We start from the raw sequence: 27205 nt of genomic DNA, 5'->3' as shown, positions 1-27205 counted from the left end.
GGTTTTGACGTTTTGACTTTGTGTATGTGACCATTCTATGAGAAATTTGCCACGTCAAACATCTCGTCTTTGGTCTCTGTTACGATGTTGTCGTCAAACTGTCAAACTGGCGTTAACCTGCATTCCATTAAGCTAATATTCAAGCTCGTATATACATTTGCGTGTTTGCCATATTGCATCACTCGTGACTTGTCCTATTGTGCTCGATTTTTAGCAAATAATTCCGTTGATTTGGTTCAAAACAAAGATAAATTTATACCGCAACCACATCTTTTAATAAACGATGCGTTGCCGCAGCGCATTCGTTCACGAAAATTAAAACGCACAACAGCTGATAAAGTTATTGCGTAATACATTTCGGTAAGTGAATCAAGCAGAAAAAAAGTTCCCTACTTCCCCCTTTGTATATCGAAGCAGATGCAATAAGATAACGGTTCCAGGTGCGAATCAACACGCCTAGGTAACCGCTACCGTCGCAGATTAAATTCCGACCGTATAGGGCAGAGGACCATATTCGTGAGCTCATGGCTAACGGGTCTCCCGGAGGCGTATACGACACAATAACAAGATCTTGGCGCGCTCCTCCATCATCTCATCATTCTTGGAGCGGCTTTAGTCCAGAACCGTACGCGTCACAAAGTACGTACTACATCTTGGTGTCATTTGTCCTTTATTTTTGTCTTTGTTACTTGTGGACAATCTAGAGGCACAAGCAATGAGCAGCTACTCGAACATTGCGAGCGAATCGCGACCCAAGTTATCTCCAAGATCACCGAAATTCGGAGAATGTGGAACAACCGAGTGTGTGAAACTAGGTGTCAGTTATAACCGATTGGCCGCCATATCAAGTGGAACCACCAGTAAGTGCTTTTTAATTGAATCTCCCGAGTAGGCAGTGAATTGGTTCTACATGATAGACATAGACACGATGCTTTCTTTCAAATATGACAGCTGATTAGAAAACACTTTTCGCCCGTCAAAATTGATATTTAGTCAAGTGCTCGTAACTCGACGAATCTTGACTATTTGCTGGACTATGTATGTAGCCAGTTTTGGAAACAATGTTGACTGAAGAAGCCAAACTACTTTCTTACCTTGAATAAAGTTCTTAACCGAAAACAAACTTAAAAATGACCTGTTGATGAAAACCTGTTCCCCCCCTCTCCCTTAAATGTCTTAAGTTCACAGCGAACATTAGACCGTTGGCGATAATGACAAACTCACGTCAGCTGCTAATTTTAGATTGAACGTGCGTCATCACAAAGTAGAGATAAGATAAAATCAAACAAATACGTTACCAGAAATGTTGATGATTGCAGGTTGTTTACCACTAATCGAACTGCCAAAGAAGAAAGTCGATTTCAGTTCGGCAGAGGCTATTATACGACCCCTTTCTATCCACGATGAGCCTTGGTCGAACCTCAGCGCCGAACTAACCAGACGACAGAGCACGTCGTCTGACGTCATCGTTGTTAGACAGGATGTCGTCATGCAGCCTCCGATGCCTGTCGCAGTTGAACGACGTGGTCGAATGGTTCAAATTCAACGCCACTTTAAGAAAGCATTCACTCGTCTCCGCAAGGTTTTCACCCAACCTTCTGACGCAACAACAATAGACAAATCTGAAGCCCCGGCTGCTGCGATTTTGCCTGGCGTCAGACAACGATCTCTGGTTCGACGCGATTCCAGTGTAACGCACGCCAAACGACTGGCAGCCAAACGTAAGCGTCCTAATGTGACGCAGACTGAACTTGCCGATACGGAATGGATCCGCCAGTTTCAGTTGCAAAAATTAAGCGCAGAAGGCGAGCCGGATAGCAACGAAATTACGTCTGAATTGCAGGAAATTTTCGATCAATTAACGGTGAGCGCCAACAAGAAACCAAGACTCGATTCAACAGAACCTTACGTTTGCCGAATCCGTTCCTGTTGATTGGGTAATGTGGTCTTTTCAATTCCGATCGCGTACGATTGAATATTGGAGGCACTTTGTATTAACTTGCACATTTGATTGATGTTACTGTTCGGTTAGTATCGCCCATTCCTACCTCATTATTAGCACATCTTCAAAAACAACAACAAAATTGCACTCATTTTTCGAAATTGATTATTCGTATTATTAACAGTTATGCTTAACCAGCAAGTCAAACGAAGCGAGACAGCGCAAAGTTAATTCGTTCAAAAACGACGCAATTGCTTCGATGATTATGTCTTTGTGATAAGCGTTAAAGTGTGTGCTTGCTCTTGAATCCAAATTGCGTTGTGATTTCATTGATTGTCTCCGATGAAACGATTGTGCGTGTTAGTCATGATTATTGTTAGTGATTATTAATTGTTTGTTTTTTTTTCCGTTTTATTAAACACGCTATAAAGTTTCTAGAAACAAGGGGAAAATTTGAACAACCCATCAGTTTTTGTTATGACCTGCTACATTCAATTAAGTCTCTGGTGTTGACAGCAGTAAAGGAGGAAAGAGGATGTCATGAAAGGAAGTGAACAACAACAACGCGACCGGCTCTTCATCGCCGACAGTATTGAGGCAAAGAAGACCGAAAGAGGAGAAGAAAGACTAGCGTCAGAAAAAAAAAAAGTACTTTCAATATTAACTCCCGAGCGTGTACCAACAAATAGGGGAGGGCAGAGGGGCGGGAGGAACGTAAACAAATCAAATCCAAAAAAAAAAAATAATGAAACAAAACAACAACAAGGTTATACGATCCCCGATAAATGTGTTGCTTTACATCCAACGACGGGCTGCGAAAACAAACCAACGAATAAAAACAAATTTCTAGTGAATTGTTTGGTACGCTCTTGTTACGCCTTCCAATGGCATGGAGGGTAGCCAAAAAGGAGGGGCTGCCTAAATACAACACGAGCATGTAATATATATTTATATTTTTTGGTTTTGGTTTTCATCAGTCAACGAATGGAAGGTTATTGTGCCGAAAGAATCTAAAAGATTTGTTTGGTTGGGAATATTTTTGTTTTGTTTTTTTCAAATCTTTTTTTCTTCTTCTTCTCTCCCTATCAAATCGATATATATGGGGGTAGCGCGAATGGGGGTAGATAACGAATATGTTTTTTTTCTAAATCTATATGTATAAATAGAATATTTTCCAGCTTAGTTTGCCCTTCTTCTGCTTCCGAAAAGAGACTGGAACAACAACATTCAAACAAGAAAACGAGGGGTAACTATCGCGACGTTGCATTGGAAGAAGTACTCATCATTTTGCTTTGAAGTGTGAAAGAAAGCGAGACAGAGAGAGAGAGAGAAGGAAAGAGATATAAGATTTGGGTTGCCTTGTTTTCTTGAAATGATGTACCATTGCTCAAACAGGAGTAGTTGCATGTAGTGAGTGGTGTATAGTGGCAACATCGCATTAGTTCATTCCCCGCACAATGGAAGGGCCAAAAAAAGTTCACGAAAAGCAGATTGCTGTTACCGTGTTTCGGTTTTAGTACGATTTCATTTGAATTTTTGCTTTGTTCCTATAGAATTCACAACTTCAAATGAATTCATTTCCAATCACGAAGAAAGTTTAGAAAGCGAAAGAGGTAGAGAGAGAGAGAGAAAGAGATAGAAAGAAAGAAAGAAAACAACAACAAACATCATCCGATTCCGACGGGACGCTGTGCGATGGAGATGTCCGCTTCTGTGACTTGTCGTCTTTACATTTGCAATTTCCCCCTTTTTGGCCTACGTTTTTCATCTCTTCACCATTTTTTTTTTTTCTTTTCTTTTTCATTTCAGTCCTCGTTTGTTTGTGTGCTAAAAATTACAGTTGATACCATTTGCGTTCACGGCAACGGACCATTAACTGGTGGGCTGCATTCGAGAAGTTTTCCGCCTCATTGGCCATCCGTTGAGTGCGATCTTCCAGCATGCCCAGCTTGTCGCCACGTTCGTTTAGCGCTTGGCGTGTCTTTTGCACTTCGGCTGCTACGCTACCGGCCTTGTAAGTCAAATTCTCCAGGTTGGCTGCAGGTCCAGGGATGTGACGAGCAACGCCCCGGCCAGCTTTGCCCGTCGATTCGCCAACTTTGAAGTAAAAAAAAAGGAAATGAAATGAAACCAAATGATGAGAATGACTGATGTACTTGAATTGGAGGGAGGGGAATAAAAAAATGAAAATGAAGAATTGATTTCGCAAAATACATACAAAGTTCTTCTCGATCCAACGGACGGACTCCTCCACCGAATAGGCCTTTAAAGAATCCTTCTTTGGGTGGTTCGGGCATTTCACACGGCATAAACAATTCGCCCATTAAATCCCCCAATGTTGACCTAAAACATCAAAAGTTTGACATTGGAAATATTCAATGACGGCAACAACAAAATAAACAATAATAATTGCGCAATAATTACGCAAATGCCGACGAGATGGTGAATTTTTCAATTTCAGAAGGAGAACACAAGTACATGCCGTGACCGTGCGACGAAAAGCGGAAGTTTCTTGCGATTCTGCTCATTGAAAGAACTCGGTTAACACTTAAATGAATAAATGTACAGTACGTGTCACGCACTTGTCGGAATCTTCATTGACGGACAACTGTTGATGCGCCCAAATGCTTAACATGGGATCCACCAAATTCTGCCGACTCGTCTGGAAGCTAAAGACAAACGATCGTAAATATAAATAGAAACAAACGCACTCAAACTCAGCAATAAATTGAGAGTGTGGCTGGCGTTTGTGCGTGTACCTTAACTCGACCAACGGAGTGAATTCGACATCCATAAGCGGTCGAAGGCTGGGCAAGCTAAATACTTGGATATGGCCATTGGATAAGAAGGTGGCCAAACACGGACCATCTACGATAAAATTGCAAAGCCAAAACGAGTGAGGAACACGCGGATGAATTAGGAGAACACGAACAAAATGCAAAAAAAACAAAAAACCTTTCAGATTGACGACGTTGGCCGTGACGGCGAAGGCGCCTTCGGCCGGCGCCAGATTGACGCGATAGAGACACGTCTGCGACGGCAGAGAGACGACGCGCGCTTGTTTCTCCGACACCATGACCGTGTACTGGTCGTCACTGGAAATTGCGTCGTTTGCAACGCCGCCAGCGGCGCCGGTGCGCGACGGTTGATCGCGAGCCTCTTTCGTCTCGTCCCGCCACGGTTCACTCGGGTTCGAGATGAGGCTGCCCGATGGTTCAATGAATGCAACGCACAGCATAGAGCCTTTGATTCGGAAGATGCTCCCTGTTTTCAATTGAAATGCTTCGTTATTATAGGACTTTGTTGTTCAATTCGGGGGTTTTCACGAATTTTTTTTACCGCTAGGCGAAATCATAACCGGTTGAGTAAGGCGAGGTTCTCCCGGTGCGGCCAAATTGATGACGATAACCAAAACAGAACCCTGACTGGTACCGACCCACAACGAAGCCGAAACGGCCGTGTCTGTTTTTAGCCAACAAGAGATTCAATGAGAGTGTGAACATGTAAACAAGTTCGTGTCGGGGACGAGTCAAAGAAAGAGTCAAACCTAATTTGCGTGCCAACGTATCGGCAAAGGTGAGAGTCGTGACGGCCTCGTTAGTTTGATTCTCCAAACTGGATGTGCTGGAACTCCTTGAACGAGTGAACGCCATGTCCGATTTGTCTAAAATCAAACCGCAAATTCGTGATATTTCTGCAACGTCAAACAGCGAAGAAAACAGGTCGAAGAAGACGACAATTTTGAAGTGAAGAAGAGAAGGACAGAAAAGATAGAAAAAAGAGAGAAAGAAATGTCCTTGGTTTACACAGCAATCGAACACAGTGCCCACACTTTTTTAAATGGCAACACGAAAATGTTAAAATGGATGGATTCATTGCACACACGAAAGCCAACATCGTCCAGGAACGAAACAAAACAAAAAAACCAAACAAAACAATCTGCAAATAGAGAAAGACGAGCCAGTCAAAGACATGCAGCAAAGCTTCATTCCAGTGATGTGCGTATAAAGGCTTTTGATTAAGAATTACGCGTGCGAATGTGATGCATCATGGGGTTTAGACATGTAGAGAATTTCCAGGAGCCAGGCAAATTACAGCGATTGTCATGTAGAAAATGACGATAGCGAAATTCGTTATGTTGTTGTTGTTGTTGAAAGTTGAAACCACAATTCAAACTATAGATATCGATAGGTTCTATCCACTACTTTTCCACCCACGCAACTGGCGCTCATTAATTCCAACCTGCACTCTATAATTCACGCAGAAAAACTAACAAGAAAGGAAAGACGAAGCAAGAAACGAAATGAAAAACCAATGAAAAGGAAAGATGCTGAGAGCCCGAGTAGCAAGAATCTGAACGATCAAAATGGGCATAGGCTAATATGGAAAAATAAAGAAAACTGAGCCGCCGACAATAGCCAGAAACATCGAAATCATTTGAAAGAGAGAAAGATCCGCCTCATTCGAGTAGAACGGCGGATCAAACAGAAGAAGAAGAAGAAGAAGAAGAAGCAGATAAATAAATACATCCTAAATCTGAGATGGAAAATGAGCTCCAACACGAAAAAATGGGCGGATGGCCAATCCCCTGGCCCACAAAACGTTCAAATCAAAGTAAAAGGCGTACAGATGAAAACGCATATTTTCGCTACACGACACGCAGTTTGAGGCAGTAGCGTCACCCATTGTTGAAATCAAATCGATTGTCTTACATTTTTTCTCTTTCTCTCTCGAAAGTCATAGGAAAACCAACTTCTGTATAGATCGATTTTGAAATGCACCTTGTATCGTTTCAAGACATAACAACCGAAAACGATAAAGAAATTTAAAGAAAGAAAAAAGAGGCTGTCCTATTGATCCTGTCTGAAAATTCGAAAATTTACGATCCTCATGGATAGGATAGCACATGCATTCTGTGGAGGTAGTAGGGGGGGCAAAATTAAAAGGTGGACGAAGGGGAGGGGGTGGGGGGCAATGCTGAGAAATACGTGCAGCGGTTAAACGTGGAACACGAACTTCATCACCGGTGGCTGCAAATTGGATTTTCATTTGTTTTTGTTTTCTCCCCTGTCAGAATGGATGTCAAGGCAAAGGCAAGTGATTTATCGAGCTGGTGTGTCACAAGGGGTACGGGGGGGAAGCTGCAAACGACGATAGAAGATGACCAGAAAAAGACAGGCCAAAAAAAACAAAAAACAAAAGAAATACGACGTCTCTTTTTTTTTTTAAATGATTTTTTTAAAAGAGGGGTTCGTTGGTGACAATGAAAATTGAGTACTCCAAAAGATAGAGAACTCTTGTTTTTGTTTGTTTTGGTAAGAAAATGAGTGAGAGAGATCCAAAAGAGAACGAGAGAGAGAGAAAGAGAGAGAGAGAGAGAAAAGTAATGTTGAGTGTGATGATATTACCGGTGTAACAACTCAATTAGAAAAAAACAAATGAAAAATGTGTGTTTAAAAATTTGAAAAAAATGAATAATCAAAATAACTAAACGGAGCAAAACATGTTGTTCCTGTTTCAAATCAAAAGCTAAAATGAATAAAACTTTTTTTAGTTAAGTTTAATAAATCGAGGAAATCTGATGAAATGAATTTGAAAAAAAAAATAAAAAAAATGTAAAAGTGTTGGTTTCGTTAGTGATTCAATGACGAAAGTAGATCAAAGAGAAATTCAAGTTTTTATCTTTGAAAAAATAAAAAAAAAAAAATGAAAAAAATGAGAAAAAATGTCCTTGATGTAAAGTATACAAAGTTATGTGTGTTTATGTGGTATGTGGTGTGCTAGGTGACGTTAGTACCAAAACTGGTGTAGGAGGCTGATTGGTGTCGGTGATGTAGCAGAAGCAGGCTGCGGCGAGTGGCCGGCTGCTGCTGGGTAGGCTCGTCCCTGCCTCCGTGATCCAGCAACTTGCCGTTGTTGTGTCCGTAGTAATGATCCACTGATTCAAACCCGCATTGAAAGTGAGGAGGAGGAGGAGCAAGAGGAGGAGGAGCGCCGCAAATCAAACTAGTCACACTGGTGGCCTCCTCCTCTTTAGCGTTAGCCGGGCAAGAGGAATTGAAGGCCATCTTGCGCACCAAGCGATCGCGGTAGCTCTGATGCGAACCTGTACCTTGAGACTTGGATCGACGGACGCATTCCGGCCGCGCGCTCCGACCCGTTCCGCCGCTCCCTCCGCCAGCGCCGCAAGACGAGGACGACGACGACGCACCGCCACCACCAGGGTTGCCGCCGCTGCTGGTCGCATCGCCACCACCACCGCCGCCACTTCGGTGGCCGAGGCCCGACGAGCCCTCCAGTCCGGCTCGACTGCCCCGGTAGTTGCCCGCTGCCGAAGTCGGAGACGTGCACGATCCATTCCGACTCTGTTAAATAGCCACCGTTTTTTTTTGTTTCCAAGTCTTTTTGTTTTCTTTTTTCTTCTTTTTCAAATCCTTTTTTTATATTTAAATTTAAATGACCTAAATCTTATCCATTTGCCTACGTTCATTTGTTTTCCTCCCTTTCAACTACCTACTATAGCGACCTACTGCAGCAAAGTAAATCGGCGGAATGCTTCCACACAAAAACAAAACACGCATCCGATCACAGAAAATGAGGAAAAAAAACAACACGACGTACAATAGGAATTTTTTAAAAAAAGGGGGGGAACTCACTAGGTTCAGCTATTTAAATTCTAAATAATGACGTCACAAGCGCATTACTTAACCATCACCCCCTTTAGGAAAAATATATCCCAAAAATTAAAAAAAAAAAAGGGGAGAAGCCGGAAGCCAAATCACCGCGGTTAGTTGTGTACGAGAAACAAAAGCGTTCCAAAACAAAATAACAGACTTTGTAAGTGTAAGTGTGTTGTTTTGTGTTGAGTTTTTTTAAAAAGGGGCCAATGTAGTGGATCCTGATTAACCGGTAGAGGGACAAGACGAGAAACAAAAAATTGCGTGTCTTTTGTTTGTTTCATAGGAACTGGAGGAGAGGAGGAGGAAGAGGAGGAGGAGGAGGAGCTTACTAAATTTCCTGACGAGGTTATCCAAAAATCCGGCGTGGCAGGAATCGTCGGCCGCGTCGAAACGCAGATCGAGGACGTGGATCTGCGCGGGTGGAGCCAAGGCCGTCGAATCTGAATCGCTAGAATACCACGTCCGCTTCCATCCGCAATCGCGATGGCCGCCCGTTTTCTGGTGCGTGGCCGCGGCGCTGAGCGATTTTTTCAGCCGGCGCGGAGGTCGGATCGGAATCCCATCCGGATCGAAGAGCGCAATGTCTTGACTGGCCTTGGCAGCGGCTGTGCTATCGAGCGGCTCGGCCGGAACGGCTGCATTGCCGTCGGCCGGCTCAGGGAAATGGAAAGCCGCTTGCTGCTCTTCCTGCGGCGAGACGGGCTTCGAGTCGGCCAAATGCGGGGACGTCAGTCCTCCAGCAGCAGACGCCGTTCCGGCTCCGGTACTGGCCCCCGATCCTCGGCGACTGACGGGCGCGAAGAGATCGCGCAGTTTCGTGTCCGCCTTCGACAATTGCTTCTTCAAATTAAAGTTTTTCTTCTTGCGGACACGACCGCCACCGCCACCGCCGCCATTCTCCGTTTTGCCTTCCTCCTCCGTCGTCAGCGCCGCTTCCGGCTGATTGTGTTCGTCGTCGGCCGACGCTTCAACGGCGCGATCCACTTCCGTTTCCAGACACTCCACGCTCTTGACAGCGTCCACTTCATCGACGCTGTGCTCCACAACTTGGTTCTAATTTCAGGGCGGGGCGAATGTGTTTGGTGTACAACTCTGATTAACTGTCACCGGCCCTGTCCAAAACCCACCCACCCACCCACCATCCGCTATCCTCTCAACTGGACTGACGACAAGCTTAAAAATCGAATGACTATGTCAAGACGAGCTGTTGTGCTACGCTTCGTCGCAGTTCGTCCTTGACAAAGTTGCTTATCTTTGCCTCATTTGGCTTTCACATTTTACCTGATCGCAAGAAGGTGAACGGATCGAATTGTCGTCCAGTTCGCCGGCACGGCTGCTAACGCCATCTGTGGGTCGTTTGGGCGATCGCGGAAGTCGCGTGTACGGATCGGCCGAGCTGTAAAGGTCCACCGACGCCATGCTCAGCAAAACGGATTTTTGAATGATGTCGACGAGAACCAGTCCGCCGTCGTTGCCGTAGGCCATTCTAGCAAATAGGAAAACCACCCATTTGCAATTCAATTGGAAAAACAAGAGAAGGAGATTGGATTAATGGGTGTGAGCAAAAGTGGCAAATGAATTTTTTTGGGGGGGGGTTTTTGTGTTTGTTTTATACAAGCCGTAAGCCGAGTTGACAGAGAGGGCGGTGATAGATCCAGGCGCTTCTCCATCCATCCAAGAGCTGAGACAGACCAAGTCGACTTGGAAGCCGGGCGGACGGCGGTAGACGCCTCCCCTGACGCTCAAAGGATTCGGCTGCTCCTAAACACGCGCACACGCACACAAATCATTTATAAAACAATAATCATTTTTCATTCATTTTTTTTAAAATTTGATTATCATTGGCTGGAGAGAGAAAGAAAAAAAATAATAAAACGGACTTTTCTTAGACAAAATTCCAAATTAGCCGCTCCTGGACCAAACGACGGCGACCCCTGAGGTTCTTCAGCATTTTCGAAAAAGAGTGGCACGCCCAGAACCTTCAAGAAAGAAAAAAAAACAAAATCCAAACAAAAGAAGAGAAATGAAAATTGAAATGCAGTCAAGTCAAAGCGTTGATGACGACTTACAATTGTTTCTTGGCTAACTTCTTGGCGCCGGAATTTGAAGAGAATGACGTGGCCCGAAGCTCCGGCAATGGCCAGCAATCTATTCTCGGGGCACATGGCCAACTGTTTGATGGCCAAGTGCTGTTTGCCCGGCTGGGAGCCAACCAGAACGGCCGTGGCCAGCTCACCGTCTGGCCGCAGGGTTTTGGTACGTGATTTTTCAAAGACTTTGCTCGTCTTCAATCGATAAAGGACTTGAAGCGACAGCGACGACGTGTCCCAGAATTTGACCGTTCCGTCCACATGTCCAGGTGACGATCATCTCTGCGTAGCTCGGGGCCAACGATCCCCACTGGCCACCATTGATGGGCCATTCCCGTTTGCTGAAACCGCTGTGGCCTTGGGCGCCGACCGAGTACAGCGCCGGAATCAAGTCACCCGGGCAGTCGGCGATGTAGAGACAGCACGTGACGGCAGACTCGTGGATATCCATCGGATAGGGATTCTCGAAACAGGGGAAGCCGGGACTCAGCAAGTCTATAATGACTAGATCATTTTGCAGCAGGACAATGATGGCGTGCGGATCTTGTTCTTCTGCTGTTCAAAACGGGATTTGAAAAAAAAGAACTGATGCTCGGATTGCTTTTCAATGTACTGGACTGAAGGAAAAAACTGACCGCTGGTCCAGGGAGTGTCACAAAGGGCGACAAAGTCGACGACGTTGTGCTCCATTTCCAAGACTGTCGTATTGCGGCCGTGAATGACGGTAATGCTGGACGACCGGCCCGGTCGATCGATGGGCAAACCACCCGAAAAAATCACAAATGGATCCCTGGACGATTGGGGCCAATGATTTCAACATTTTCGAACAACATGAAACAAAACAAATGAATTCTTACCCGCTCGATGATGATTTCCATTCGACCTTCTGAATGGCTTTGCATTCCGGTTTGCCTTCTCGACCTCCTTTGGCTACAAAAATAAATTTAAAAAAAAGGAAGGAGAATTCCATGAAACGGGAAAAGTGCAATAAAAAGGCGTGGCCATTTTGTAGCGAGAACACGGAATGCGAAACAACGTACCGTGCGGATAGGTGACAGAAACAGGAGCCGGCCTCGGGCCAGCTCTGACGTTCCACGTGTGCAGCGATCCGTCAGTGTGAGCGCTAATCAACTGCTTGCCGTCCGACAGCCACGAAACGGAACGAAGCGGCTCGTTGGCTAAAAAACGGGCGTCGGCCACTTTGGTTCGAAGGTCCCACAAGACCACCAGACCGGACTCGAACCCCATCAGCAACTGTCGTTTCCGTGTAATCAAAAACGTAACACAAAAAACAAAACAAATGATCAACAAAGCGAACCGACGTGGCATAAATGTCTTGCTTCATTTTTGTGCACGCGTCTAATGACAATCGACGACTACGTTGGACGTATCATCATCTCACGACGGATTACATAGTCGACCATCCATTTACGGTGCACAGTATACGAGACTGGAAACCTGCCCTACCCCCTTCCACACACACAAAAAGAGAATAGAATTCTCCGGTTCCGATCGTCTATTGGAAAGCTCTCTTTCGTTCCAATCCAACTGTACCTTTCTGCCGAGATTAATGAGCTTCTCTCCTTGTGCTCTAGTGAGTACACACACAGAGAGAGAACAAGGAGGCGACGCGATACAAAAGAAGGTCAAGACGGATAGTGTATAGGCTAACGGAATGGCAGCTGGAATTATATAACGATGGATCAACGCAGTTGTAGTAGGTCAATCGATATTGTTGAAGAAAAAAAACACAAAACTTGCCCGACACGCAGATGGTGGAACAATGGGCTCCTCCCCGCGTGGAGAATAGCCATTCTGCACGCCATTCTCTTTTTCCCTTCCGGCATTTTAACCAAATGAAAAAACGATTTTTCATTTCTAATTTTTAAATTTTTATTGATTTAACGGTAAACGATTTGAACTGTAAATACTTGGATATCGTTTGTCAACCTCTTCCGTCTCTGCTGATTTCAAAGATTTCTTAAACCAGTGAAGAACAGCGATGACGTCAAACATGCGAACAGAAAATGTTGGATTCTTTTAAGAAAAATGACTTCAAAAGACTCGACATTTTCGGGTTTTTTTATCTTAGATTTTGTTGGAAAGTTGATGGATTCGGACAACCGGCGACATGTTCGCTCTTTTCCCAATTTTTCCGAACGGAGGGTCGGGAATCATAAATAATTTTTCTACTTCTTTTTTTATAAAAAACAAAAACTAAACACAAGTAAGGATGCCCTTTTTATTTTAAAAGAAAAATAATAAAATTAAAAAGAACGCGTGCCTTAAATGGGGAAAGAAGCGAACGCATTCGCAAGTTCAATTGAAAACGCCAATCGTAAAAAACGGAAGTGAAATCAATGGCGGGGAAGCAAAAATGACGATGCACGTCTACTTTGTTCCTCCTCGTTCGTCGAAAACATAGTACAGAAATCATCCACTGAACTGAGAAATCAAGCGAAAATATGCAAATTGCTGTTCAACTCACCTTGCTGGGATCTGTAGGACAGTCGCTGAGGTGAATGACGGGCCCCGGATGAGTTTTGCACGATCTAGAAACGGACACGGCCGCAACACACAAAAAAACAAAAAACAATCGAATTAGTCGATAGGATGAAGAGCTTGAAACGGAGAAAACTCTCGCAAGTTAAAGTGAGAAAAAAGGAAAAAAACAATTGGACCAATGAGTTAATCAAGTTGCCCGTCCGCCGAGCCCATCCACAGTCGATCCAATTAAAGACTGGATCTCTATGCAGTGTCCCAGCAAATACGATCGTTCGTAATGAAATGGGGGGGAAAAGCAACGAGAAAAAGATAAAAAGAAAAGGTGGGGAAGGATGCCAAGGCCAGGTGTTTGGCGAGAATCGCAGTTCCTTGTCCGGTTCCGTGGTGGACGCGGACGACGTGGCAAATGGACTCTGAGAATTGATGACCGAGGGTCTTAGGGATCCTAAGATTGGATTGCAAAAGAATCGCCCAAACCTCAAATGGATCTATTCCCTTTTATTTGATTTGATTCTTTTTTTTTTTCGTTGAAAGTTCCCCGACCGAACCTAACTGGGCAAAGAAGAGACTTGGTTGGCACAGCTCCGTCGGCCGGTCCCAATCTCCCAAGAGTCACTCCGGAGGTGGTGGAACGAACGAACGAACGAACGAACGATAAAAAAAAAAAAAGAGTTGACTCGATCCATTAGCGAAGATCGATCATTATTCATCGACATGATGGGCGTACGTTGCCGCTGGCAGCGATCCGGCTTACAGCCAACCCAAGTCCAACACCAGTTCCCTACAGACTTGCGCCATTTATTGCCGTTAGAGTTTGCTCGACGCTGTCGCACTAGTCAATACAATATTAATTATAATAATAGCCTCTTCCATTAACCTCTTACATCAGAAAAATGAAAAAAAAAAGGTGAATGAATTATGACGTGTCTTTGATGCAATTTTCCCAAATTTAAAAAGACATAAAAAACCAAACTGAATTAGAATGAAAAGAACAAAAGGTGAACATCTTGTCGCATTTGAAAACGAAATAAATGCAGACAACGTCGAGAGGCAAGACGAAGGAAAAACTGACATGTCAAATCTCAATCATCGAGAAATGTCCCATTGGCGCATCGTCGGCACGGTCCAACACTTTCGATCGGATGCAATTGCGCATTGACTGCAAAAAGAATAACGCCGGAATCAAAAAAAATGCGACATCAAAGAGGTGAGAACTTCTTTTCACGACGTCTTGCCTCAAAGTTGTCGCCAATAAAAGAGGACTCGCACTAACGACGAAGCTTTTTCAAATCATAAATAATCAAATAAAACACTCGACGATGTGTATAGAAAAAAGTGGGACGAAGGAAAACTTGATCAAGACGATGATATTAAAATAGGCCAATATGATCCAGCTGATGTTGGCCCCAAAAAAAAAACGCCATCGTCAGGCACTTCTCCACCTTCTTTCCCCATTTTTTTGTTTTTTTCTTGATTTTTTTTTTTATTATTGCCATGTAAAAGTTACTTTCGCCCTTTTTCTAAAGAGCGGCTCCCGGGTTGTTCTCCGGGAGCTGCCATAGCAATGGCGGCAGGGAACTGGGGTGGGGGGCAACCGGGGAAAGAAAAAAAAAATCAATAAGGCGAATCTATTGAGGTGATGGTAGGGGCTCTCTGCCGCCCACCCACCCTTCGTTTCTCTCTTTAGCCTTTACCGTTATGGCTGCCATCGTGAGGACGGCCCCCTCCCCCCAAAAAAATAATAAAATAAAATAAATAAAAAGAACCCTGGGATGTTCATTGCCGTAAGTTTACGGTACATACACAACGGCAGGGAATTGCAGCCGGGCAAAACGAGAATCGACCCTTGATGGGCTCGGTTTTTTTCGTTTTGTCCACCTCAATAAACTTGGGCCGGCGATGCAGGGCCAAAAAAATGTCCTTGTTGTTATCGCGAGCTCAAATGCGTCCCAAACGCCAATCGTTTCATGTATTTAGTACATGAGATGGACGTAAACAAACGAGATGTGTCGCTCCCGTTTTGACGGTGGGTCCACTCACAATCATTGCCCGACAACTGAAAACGTCAGTCCAAAATAATTAAAAAAAAAAAAATTGGGTGGGGATGACTTACAATTCGATGGCCTTGTTCCAGTTGATGACGTAGCCCGATAGGCTGAAGCTTTCAATGTTGACGATGTGAACGTTGCCGCGTTCCGTACCGACGTACAGCCACTTGCTCTGGAACGGCAGGTGGAAACAGGTAATCCTAACGCGAAAACAACACACACACACACACAACACACACACACACACACACACACAAGAAAAAAGAAAGAAAGAAAGATATTTGAGCAATTTTTTTTGAATCGATCGATTTGGCTGCGTACGACACGTGCGCTTGTCGTTTGCGGCTTGACGCGCGTTCGTCGTGTCAAAGGTAACGACAAGAAAAAGAACGTCAACAAATGGCATCCGATTCTTTAGTCGATTTCGCCACGTGTCGATGACGCCAATTAAAGAAACTTGAACTTTCATTTCACTAGGGGTGGGGTTTAGGTTTACATTTCGATTGAACTTGGTTGGCTTTTCTTTTTTCTTTAAAGCGTCAGCCAATCCGAGTCAAAGGTGAGTGCGGGGGGAAGGGGTTTCCAGAGGTTGCGGGTAAAACAACGTTAACATCAAAAGAAGCCGAAACGACGTGAAAAAGGTGGACGGGATTCGTGTTCTCCCACCCCTACCCACCCCGACTTTGAGGAGGAAAATGCAAGGGGATTTCAAAGGACTGGAGCCAATCATCAACTGTGGCACTCTCCTCCGGCGCGTCCAATTTGCATTCCCCATAACGTCTTTTCTCTCGCTACTTTTTGTTGAACCATCAAACGATTTCTTGTGTGCCAGCAAGGAGCAACAAAAGAATCCAAAATAAATCAGCAGAAATGTTTTGTACGTTGGATCAATAACGGGACGGGGTGGAGAGTAGCGCCAGTCGAAAGTGATGGCAGTGACGCAATCGTTTTAACCCGCGTCTTTTTTCTTTTTTTAAATTCAATTTAATAAAAAACCAAACATTTGTCGTGAAAATTGTTGTTCTATTCCCGCAACACGACTCCCTTTTTTTTAAAATCCAATGTTCATCAATGATCGTGTACGTCGTCCACTTTGTGTCTTGCCCGTCTGTGCGTCTCCACGAGCCAAAGACACGCAGAGAGCGCGCGCGGGAGCCGTGACGTCAACAAGTCCGCAGGGGGAATGTCGTGCGTGAATGTCATCCGTTTCGATTGCGTCACGCAAGAATGGCGAGTCGGCGATCGAAACAAATGGCGTTGTCGATTTGAGAACATTTTGTTTTGATCGGCGAGCGGGACGTACCTTTCACGTTGGAATTTCAAGGTGTGGACGATATCCGGACGTTTCTGACGGATGTTCCACAAGTGGAGACTGTCGTCAGACGTGGCCGACACCAAAGCGCCTTCATTGATTAGAAACTGCAGTTGGATGACGGCCGGACCTGTCGTAGAAAATCCGCCGTGTGGCGGATGATGTCCTCCACCGGAAGCCTTTAAAAAAATAAATAAATAAATGTCCAGTTGAAATGCAAAACGTAATGAAACGATAGTGAAAAAAATTTGCATACATGATTTGATGGAATGTTGCCCGACTGGCCGGCTGGAATTGAACTGCCCGCGGCAATGTGCCCACCTGTGGCACCTGCAGCGCCCAGTACGGAAGAAGAGCCGCCGCCGCCGCCGCCAACAGACGCCGACGTATTCGAGTCTCTGGTTGGACCTGTCGCACAAACACCCGGGTGTTGATTGATTCCGGCACATCCGGAAGCTAGTCCGGCATTGCTTCCTCTGCCAGGCCCTCCTCCTGGAACTTCCGTAACGCCACTGGCTCCAACGCTGACGGACGCGGCCGCCGCCCCTGTGACATCACCTCCTCTAGTGCCGCTTCCGGCCGCAGACGGATCAGGAACCGGATCGTGACGGACCTGCACACTCACACCAGGCCTGCCAAGTCTGGAATAGTGGACAACAACGAAACGGACATTGTAGGACGCAAGTAAATCCACTGAAGACTTGACGACTCGTCTTGTTCCAGTTGTTACACATTAACCGTAGCATCGAGAGAGAAAGTGCTGAATAATAACGAGCTGCAAATGATAAAAGACGAGTGAAGTTGGTTGAGTTGGCCACTCACGAAATTCCGCGCGCCGTGTCCCATTTTTGTCGAGAGAATCATCGTGAAATCAAAAAGCCGGAATAACGAGATGGTGTAGTTAAAACTCAACCCATCAAATGCGTTGCACTTTCATCTTGTTTTTTTTTGTTCCTTTCTCTTTGCTTCGTACACCGTCCGGCTATTTCTACGCAACATTTCAAAATATAACACACAACATAATTGGAAAGCGATGATGATTTATCGATCAAAAGGATGCACGTGAAAAAACCCTTCGTTTTGAACCTCCCCTCGTCCAGCGACTGGAATAACGCGCAAATCCCTATACGTAATAATTCGATTGCTTAATCAACGAACCGTGAAACCTCCCGATAAGATATTTCTCTTTATATGTTCGGCTTTTCGTATCTCTCTCGTAGCCTCACCTTTTAGATAATAAAACTCGATGTAGTACGTACATGGAGAATTTTACCTTCCTCTTCAGCCAGACCGCACAACGCACGCAAATCCGATTGTGCCCCCAAAGTACATAAACAGAAATCAATGAAATGCCCAGTTTACAGCATTTTTTTTGGAGGGGTAGGGACAGTTAGATACGCAAATGGATCAATATCGATCTTTTTATTTTCATTTTTTTTTTCGAGCAGTAGCTATGGCATGTACATATACAGTGGGTCTACTGTCTATTTTGCACTGCTCAATGTAATAACGTTCTGCCGGTGCACTGTTGTAAACCAAATGCGTAATCCTTTCATTTTCCCTATTTTAATATCTACAAGATCCGCATGTGGATTATTATGCGCATCTGCCTAGTGTCATGTGCATCTTTCATTTTTTTTGTGTTGGCATCAAAGAGCTTTGATGATTCACGATTTCTGTCTCCTCCCCCTTATTTTTGTTTTGTTATGGCGACTTGTAGGCAAAGGACACTGCGTCTTATTGAAGAGGATCTCTTGATCAAATTAACTTGTTGTACAATACATATTGTGTGCACCGCATGTCGTCTCTCTTCATCAACTTGGCAATGATGTCTCTGTAGCGAAACTGCGACAACAAGAGGACGAAAACAAGAAGAACCAAAAAAAGAAAGGAGGAAACGGCATATAAACAAGAAAAGAAGAAGAGAAAAGATCTGGTTGCAATCATCATGGCCGCAGACTCGATGATGAGATCTGGTTACATGCGTGGCTCTTCTGTATGTATTCGTCGTGGCGCTAAACTATTGGCGAAAAGGGATCGATGAGGACCGTAGCTGCTGGACACATCCTCCACATTCACCTCCAAGCTGCAGCGCCAACGTCAAAGAGTACACACGACACCCAAAGAATGAGAGTAAAAACAATTCTTTCGTGTGTGCCTGTCTGTTAGATAAACAATGTCACAGCCCAGCCACCCCTACACACACACACAGACATTTGCCAATTGGAAACGGGTCGAAAGAGAGGGGAGAATCCAACACTCTGTCGTTTCTGGGTGTTTGTCAACAATCTGATTCCTTTATTTGATTGGATTTTCTTGTTGAGCAAACGAGATTAGCACCCGTCGTCGTGTGCAGTATTTACCAATCAAACAACTGCAACCCAACACGTTTACATTCTCCTTCTACGCAAACACGAAACCTGACGCTAGCAAAGAAAAACCCAATCACAAAATAAAAGGCCTAACTGAAAACTGTGCCGGACTAGTTTGTCTCATTAGACCACAACAACAACAACTAACTTTTCCTCTTTTTTTTCTCTGTTCTTGGGCGCGGAATAGACTTGACGTTCCCATCAACACGATACGTCCACACACGGGCACGAGTATTGATTAGTGCAGGCAACCGTGGTGACGTGTGTGTGTGTGCGCACCCCAAAGTTGTTGCCCTTCAATCTCCTGCGCTCAAAAGCCTCTCACGTCATAATACATCGGCCGAGATAAAGCAGAGCGTGTGCAAGTTTGCACCGCAAGAACTCAGCCCGGCAAACGCAAACGCCCCCCAAAAAAAAAGAAATAAAATAAGAATCAAATAGAATCGCTGCTGACCGAAAGGAGGAAGGGACGGTGTGGCGCTTTTGGGATTAGTGCGGTCAAGAGACAACGAAGATATTGTGATCGGTGACAACGGGAGGCGGGGCACCAAACGACTCTGATCGCTGGCCAGTGGGGGTTTGTGAGTGGGTTGCAGCAATAGACAGAAAGCACACAGACGACCAGTCAAAAGATAATGGAAAGACGGGCGCAGGGACTGCCGTTATGGCCATCCAGGGACCCCCCCTAAAAGAAAAGAGTCAACGTGTGTCTTCTTTGCTGCTGTCTCTTTGCACACACACACACACGCGCGTCGGCCTAATCGATACAAATCTTCTGTGGGGTTTCTTTGAGTTGGCCTCTCTTCTTCATTTGAGTTGTACATTCTTTTTTTTTTGGCCCAGCCTGCGTTGTTTTCCCATTCGGATGGCATCAAGAGAGCTGATCCAGCGGGGCGAGAGCTCCGTGACACACCAACTCCGTTTTTGGTAATATTTATTCCATCGTTCAGCAGAATACTAAGCGACTATAGTCGATCGATTGGTGACCGCTTAGTAAACAAGGCACTGACACGCTTAGGCAGCGGCCCTAGATGACAACAGAAGCGGATAAAATATGCAATAATCCGGCCACTAAAAAATATTAAAAAAACGTCTCAATTCCTTTGCGACATCATCCACACACACACACACACAAAAAAAAGAAACGGGCTTGTTGATCAAACTGGCAAAAAGATATCATTTTTTATTTCCTGCATACTCTTCCGGCGCTACGGAAGAAAAGAAAAAAAAAAAAACGCGAATCATAAAAAGATCCGAATGTTTAGATTTAAGAGCCCCTTCGTCGTGCGCTACGGTGGGCGTGCGAGCCACCAAAGATTTAGCGGAGGCGGTATAATAAACTGTGTGCGGAATATGTGTAGAAATAAAAGTAAAAAAAAAAAAAAATATATATAAAATAAAGGGGATAGATAGGAGTGACTGCGAATCGGAAAGGAAGAAAGAAAGAGAGTCAGAAACGCATCGGGAAAACATCCTGATGGATGATGAAGCGCAGCCAAGCAGAAGAATGGAGAGTGCACGCCCACTGCCAAAGTACGGACGTCTATCCCTTTTACTAACTGTTGTATATATGCCAACTGTTCACAAAAAAAACAAACTAGAAACGATGGATGCTGACTATAAAAAAACGAGAGCTCCGGAATGCGGAATATATCTATATTTTTTATTTCTCTCTCTCTCTCTCTCTCTTATCGCATGGCAAATGGATCGTCCATTCGATTGCCAAGTAAGAGGACGTAGCAAAACAAAAGCCAACAACAACAACAACAACAGCAAGGGATGAAAGAATAACAGACAAAACAACCTGTGTCGCCAACCCATTTATTTGAGATGCGTTCGTCTTTGGCTCTTGCCGTTGAGACATGCAGGAACGCCATCGCACGAGTTGCTCGTCAACCAATCAGCAAAAATCAACGGAATCAAAAGTTTGCGCAAAGAGAGGCTACTTAAAAGAGGATCTTCATCAAAAACTGTTTTTCTCTCTCGTCTTACTCGCTCCCCGCCGTGCATCTCCCGGTGATATTCAAGCAGCTCGTTACGTTTTCAAAAATCCAAAAAAACTTAAACTTTCAGTTGCCCAGGGATATCAAGGGAACAGCAAATAAGGACACACAATTCAAAGTATCCAACAAAATATTCGTGTCGTCGTTTCGTTTGCCTTTGGCCCCCCCTCGCTCAATCCTTTTGTAATTGACGTCCGTAGAACACGCGGGAAGACACACACACAAAAAAAACAAAACAGGAAGGGGAATAAGTTACGAGATTGAGAGATAAAGCACTAAACACAGCTCACAGGAATTATTGACGTCTGCAACTCGTCAAAGACAAAGGCGTTGCGCTTCTTCTACTGCTCCCGAGGCTCACGCGAATCCATAATGCACGTCTACTACGCGCCGAGCGTGTCACTCAGTCTCTCCCGTCGTGTGTGTCTGTGTGTGTGTGTACGCCATAAATGCAAACCGTCGTTCATAATAGCCATTTCCTTTCTTTTTGATAGTGCCGTTCTCCTCTTGGTGCTCATCTACTTTCTTTTGTTGCGGCCTTCAGCGCAAAGGCACGCGCTCCTTGATATACTCGCCATGTAGTGTACTAATGTAAAACTATAGGAGCTCCTCCTTTAATCGATCGACATCCTGCCCGCTCCGAGGCAGGAATATGCGAGTTGCATAAACAAAAGGAGCGAAAGAAAGACATCGTTTCAACTCGACTAGGTTCCCTTCTTTCACGCGGCCGCGTGACAATAGCGCAAACAAACGCACGTAGCATCTCGTCTCGTGACACGGGCCCACACACATCGAAAGGCATTCATGGACGTCCCCAAACTTGACACAAAAAGATCGTCCTAAATGATTGAAATCATTTTTTTAAAAAGAAATCCAGCCGAAAATTAAATTACAAGTGACACGCCTAAATAAATCCATCGAATTTATAATCGCTCCGTTTCGCATTATGCGCACACACACACACAGAGAAAGGGAGAAAAATCTTGGCATCTGTAACGGAAAGCGGCTTACTGTCGTAATAGATCCCCATCTGCCAAGGCAGAAACTTTGAGCCGATCCACCCCGAGCTTCTTTTCACTATTGACAAAGCCTCCTGATATAGACCTGATGCCTATCAAGCGGGCCAGCCGAATAGCGAACGCTTTGCTTTTGCAACCAATTACACACGCACGCACAAAAACTTCTACCAACCTCCTCCCCGTTATTTTTGATTTGGTCTTACTTTATGTTAATTTTTCTCTCTCTCTCTCTCTCTCTCTCTTGAAGAGCCAATAAAGCTCACCGTATCCGCTTCTAAAAAAAAAGAAAAATTCAATTGGTTTAAGTTGATATCGTTGAAGGGAAAAAGAAAGTTTGTGCTGCACGCGAGGAACCATCGGCAAAGGGGCATAGTCATTCATAATCAAGAAAAAAGGAAAAAAAAAAGGGGGGGGGGAATCAAGTCAAAGCCTAGAGAATTAGCAAAGCGGAATGGCATTAACGAGAAAGCGAGGTCGGCCCGGATAGATGTCGGGAGAAAGATCTGCCAAGTAGAGAAAAGGAGGTGAGTTCGGGAGCGCAAACTGCTTTTTTTTTGGGGGGGGGAAGGGGGTCTGGCGTGAGAGGAGAGAGTTATCGACCCGAGGGGTTTTCGTACCGCCGAACTTCTTACCAAAAGAAGAAGAAAAAGTGAGCTGAAGGCAAAAGTCCTCGTTTATATTCGTCTACACACAACTGCCGGCGTGCGTGTGCTCCTTCTGCTTGCCGTTAGAGGATCGATCAGGCAACTTGTCGCATTATACACACAGACACAAAGAGCCGTCGCCAACATCGAAGGAAGACGACAGGACTTTCAACTCTAGCCACCAGCTTCTTGTCAAAAGAGCCAGAAGCACAACCCAAGAGGACACACGACAAGAGATCGACCACGTATCGATCGAGTTTAGACTATAGTCTCGCTGTGCAGCCGAGTCTGTCTGTACGGCCAGCCGAGTTGGGCTTTCAAAAAGATATGCAACAGGCCAACAAAAAAAGATCGTAAAGGAGAAGATGAGGGGCCACATTCTTGACGCTCGTCTTCGCTCCTTTCAAACAAAGATGGCAACCCAAACGGGGTGATGGAAGACAAACTTGATTCGCGCTAATCTCACGACCATGGACGTGTTCTTGAATAGACAAAAAAATTAAAAAAAAAGGGAATTTTCTATTTGATATGAAAATCGGCCTCGTTATCACCATCAACAATAAGAAAAGATGGAGGGGGCAATAGAACGTGATTGATAGGCTAAAAGAAAACGAAGGAGGGTGTGAGGAGGGACGGAAGAGAGTTGACGTGATCCTGATCAAATCAAGACACGGATACTTCCCGTCTCCACTCTAGGGTTCCGGAAACTTGCTAGACACGTCCTCAGACCAGCGAGTCACACACGCACCAGATAAATACAAACAAAAAGGGAGAAGAAAAGAAGAAAAAAAAAAAAAAAGGGCCGAACGAGCTGATTCGACAAGAAAACTCAATCGATTAAAGCTGAGCAAAAAAAAAATTGCCCAACACTTGCGCTGGACTTGACTATATCCATATGATGTAGTGAATGTCAAAGGAGGCCATCACCGGTAATCAATTGATCTTGTTGGCTAGCCCCTAAAACGAGAAACGCGAGGTGAAGGGCCGTGGATTTCAAGATTTTCTCTTCCATCATTTGTTTGATCCCCTGCCCTCTCTTTTCTCTTACGTTAGATACAACAAGAACAACAACAAAGTCGGTGACCAATCAACAAAAAAATAACAAATGAAAAAGACTTACATTCGAATGGCGCCGGATTTGGTTCCAATAGCGACGAGCCGTTGAATAGGATCGTAAGCCAAGGCGGTTGGTTGATGCGGGAAGCCATGACGGGCCGTCTGCGAATAATGTTTGTATACACCATAAATTAGACAAGAGATGTGTGTAAGGAGGAGAGGAAAGCAAAGAAAGAAAAGAAACAAACAAAACAAATAAGAAACATTGTCAACAACAACACCGTAGAGAACGCCCAACAAGCGCATGTGACATGGTGAACGCGCAGAAATCAATAAGGATCGCTGGCAGGCGAAGGAGAAGACGTAGCCAAGGTTATGATTCGGAATCCAAAAAAAAGGAGGGCGGGATGAAAAGAAGAAGAACATCGACTACGTTTCTTTTCTTTCTCTTCGATTTAGATGTCTGTGTGTATGGCCATAGAGCGTCGCTAGACACGGTGGGCCCATACACAAGAAAAATATGTTTACATTTTCGCAAACCAAAAATAAACAAAAATCATGTCAGAGATCAAAGTCAGAGTAGCCGCCAGAACGTTGCAACACGTACAAAGTCGGGTGCGTACACACGCCGATTGTTTTCAAAGGTTTTGCGCCCATTTCGAGAGGAAAAGTCCAACGATAACAGTTGACGTGTTGCCGATTTATAGCGTCGATCGACTACATTTTCGACACGAAATGGTCGATTCTCGAACGCCGAACCAAAGGCCCAGCCCAAAGCTTTTTTTTCTTATTGGCTTCGATCCTATAAGTTATACTGCGAGGTGTCGGCCATCAACGAGAAGAAGTACGACCAGCTTTCAATGACTTTCTCTCTTTGTATGCTGCGAAAATGACTGAACAGAATGGTGTATAGACCGGAAACGATTCTCATTTCCGCAAAACAAAACAAAAAGAGAAGAAAAATGAGGTCAAACCTGCCATAAAAAATTCGGGGAAAACAAAAATGGGACAACTTGATTTGTTGCACGACATTTTTCCCAGCCGCCAAAAGCTCTTAACCTTTCCAATTGATTGTATAAAAACAAACAAAAGGCAATTGACCTGACTGCCGTCAATTGCTTACGTCAACTACCGTTCCGAACGGCCTCCTTGAATTCCCACCCCCTCCTTCTGCCACTCGTCAAACAACCAGATGATTCAATCGATTCCGTGGCCTGGAGCCACACATCTTGTTTTTTTGTTTTGTTTTTTTTTTAAAACCACGAACCACCTTCAACATTCCCTCTTCAACGACGACTCTGAATTTCAATGAGAAACATTTAACTGCCAATTGACATCAGGCCAAAGTTGAACAATTGATTTTAATTCAAGCAAATCGATTGGAAAACTTGCGGCAGTGGCACGGCGTTTGTGGCGTCACGCGATGGCGTGCCGGATAAAAAGAAAAGGCGAGCGGACCAAGGAGCGTTTTGCTGGTAATTTCCGATTGTGTGCGACGGGAACGGGAATCCTACCCACTCACGCCGCTCAAACTCTGCGGATATGTTGCGCGTTAAAAATCCCCCGGATCGACAGCTTTTTTGACGTGCGTGAAACCAACAAAAATCCGTTTGTTTCGTCTAATTCCGGAAAGACAGAGAGAAAATGGCTCGAAACGATGGGAACGGAAGGGCTAAATTTTTTTTTTAACGGGAAGGAAGTCGAAACAAAAGAAAATGAATGAAGGGGAAAAAATGGTACGAGCGAATGAGTGCGAGATGAAGATAGAAACGGACATGAGAAATCTTTTACTTTTCTTTCGACTTTATGGAGAGGGATGTGACTTGACTTCGCCACATGGCTAGTCTTTTCATCGATTATTCGGCCTTCCGACGCAACTGATCTCACACTTGGGACGGGCCTGAAGAAAAAAGAAAACGGCCAAAGGCATCAGATCGAAGCAGCTAGACAGAGAAAGAGATGGGCCGTGAGCAAGCCCTGCCTGGATGAATCGTTTCAATCACGGGTCGAGTCGATCGTCACTTGCTTCTTTGAAAACTTGGAAGCAAAGTTTTCCGTGGCCAGACGAGAGGAGGGATCGCAAAACGTTACGAGGACAACACACACAAAAAATGCTGCTTCCGAGTGACAGGCGAGTTGGCAATGACAGTAACAAATAACGACAACAACAAACGCGTGAGGGAAAGGCATTTCAAATGAAAATGTACGAGATGAAGATTGGAAAAAGAAGAAATGCAGAAAAACAAAAGAAACAACTCACTCTAGCAAGTTGACAGTGCTCAGTTTTAAGGGTCTCGATCAGCTCGGGCTGCTCAGATTTGGTCGGCTGGCTCACCGATTGCCGAAAATTGTCCAAAACTCCTTTGAATGTGAACCTCTTCATGGCGGCGCCGTGCTGGAAAAACATGCAGCTGACGCGCAATTAGGATGACCGCAGATTTGGTCGATCCAATCCGCCTCGACTGATTTCGACGTCTCTTCTTTCTTTCTTTCTCGCCCAATTCTTTTTTTTTTTCTATTTTCACGACCGATTTTGTGCTGTGGAATCTCCGGCCAGTGGCAACCCGTAGACTTTGTTGGATCCGTCCGGATACTTGACGGCTGCGATTAAAGCCTTGGTTGGTTTCCGTTTTCTCGGACGGAATCTTTTCACGCCGATTCTCAAGCAACCGCAAAAGGAAAACCGAACTGTTGATAAACCTATTTTACGATTTCCTCCTTCTATTTGATCGTTTTGCTTTGGCCACGATAGAAAGACGAATGGCAGCACTGGTCGACGACAACAGTAAAATGCAAAAGAAAAGAAAAAAAAACCAAAAAAAGGAGTGAAATTACAGTAAGGATGAACGGCCCCGACCACAACCGCACTTTCACTTTCACTCCAAGTTGATGTGCGTGATAAAAGGCCTGCACAGTGGCTGAACCAGCTTTACGAAATGGGGGATGCCCCTATGTTTGTTCTGCAGTGCTGCGAATATGCAACACACACTCACAGGCAACCTTTCAGGGCATTCGTGGATGAAATATTGACAGCAGGAAGTTTGCTGCTCAAAATCAGAACAAGGAAAAGAACTTCCCCCTCCAGAGTTCACACAGGACAAAACCACCCAGGGAGGGGAAGCGATGGGAGCCAGGCTGGATGTGGTCGCTGGGTCCAAGCTGAGAAGCTGAAGCTGCCAGGAGAGCAGAAATCTACTGTTGATTTCTAGCTACACAGTCATGGGTTAATGTTTGTACGAATGAAGCCAAAACACAAGTGTAAGCAAAATTCGCCATCACTGCTTTTGGGCAGTGTGGTTTATCGTAGGTTTCTTTATCTTGTTGGGTTTCGATTCCTCGTGACAAGAGGGTTAAGTCTTGGTCCAATACGATAATGAGAAGCTCAACACCTTTTCACACGAAGCTTCAGCTTTGCATCACCACTCTGATCACGCAAAATAGACACGACGCCCTTCTTCTATCTTTTCTACACGACAACTACAGTCCTATGTGAATTCATCCGTGTGTTGTGTGCAATGGGGGTGGGACGTCTCC

General features: G+C 44.7%; 2 protein-coding genes across 4 annotated transcripts; one reads left to right on the top strand and one right to left on the bottom strand.

Annotated features, from left to right (window-relative positions):
* Positions 1-226: 226 nt before the first annotated feature.
* LOC116917030 lies at positions 227-2403 on the top strand. 3 transcript variants are annotated; one of them, XM_032922381.2, is made up of 4 exons: positions 227-360; positions 441-639; positions 705-860; positions 1320-2403. In XM_032922381.2, the coding sequence occupies exons 2-4, from the start codon at positions 525-527 to the stop codon at positions 1931-1933; spliced, it is 885 nt and encodes a 294-aa protein (XP_032778272.2). In that variant the 5' UTR covers positions 227-360; positions 441-524; the 3' UTR covers positions 1934-2403. The 3 variants fall into 3 exon arrangements, with proteins under 3 accessions (XP_032778272.2, XP_032778273.2, XP_045025875.1); XM_032922382.2 differs by having other exon boundaries at positions 250-625; XM_045169940.1 differs by having other exon boundaries at positions 250-639.
* Positions 1977-27205, bottom strand: LOC116917027 (syntaxin-binding protein 5). Its single transcript, XM_045169937.1, is given in 23 exon segments — positions 1977-4039; positions 4161-4285; positions 4367-4462; positions 4525-4611; positions 4702-4810; positions 4898-5206; positions 5282-5404; positions 5490-5606; positions 8952-9675; positions 9904-10108; positions 10238-10383; positions 10503-10601; positions 10692-10979; positions 10981-11267; positions 11348-11502; positions 11570-11642; positions 11753-11966; positions 13201-13264; positions 15331-15465; positions 16569-16756; positions 16834-17218; positions 23736-23833; positions 25932-27205. Coding segments are annotated over 23 exon segments (4437 nt in total). The 5' UTR covers positions 26079-27205; the 3' UTR covers positions 1977-3776.

Source organism: Daphnia magna, linkage group LG2, assembly GCF_020631705.1.
Source record: "Daphnia magna isolate NIES linkage group LG2, ASM2063170v1.1, whole genome shotgun sequence".
In the NCBI taxonomy this organism is placed as follows: Eukaryota; Metazoa; Arthropoda; class Branchiopoda; order Diplostraca; family Daphniidae; genus Daphnia; species Daphnia magna.
Note: the sequence above shows the minus strand (reverse complement) of the source record. Positions and strands in the feature narration are given on the sequence as shown.

Coding starts and splice junctions, on each gene's coding strand:
- LOC116917030 (XM_032922381.2), top strand. CDS start 525: ATGGCTAACGGGTCTCCCGGAGGCGTATACGACACAATAACAAGATCT. Junction 640..704: donor AGAACCGTACGCGTCACAAA/GTACGTACTACA, acceptor TGGACAATCTAG/AGGCACAAGCAATGAGCAGC. Junction 861..1,319: donor CATATCAAGTGGAACCACCA/GTAAGTGCTTTT, acceptor TGATGATTGCAG/GTTGTTTACCACTAATCGAA.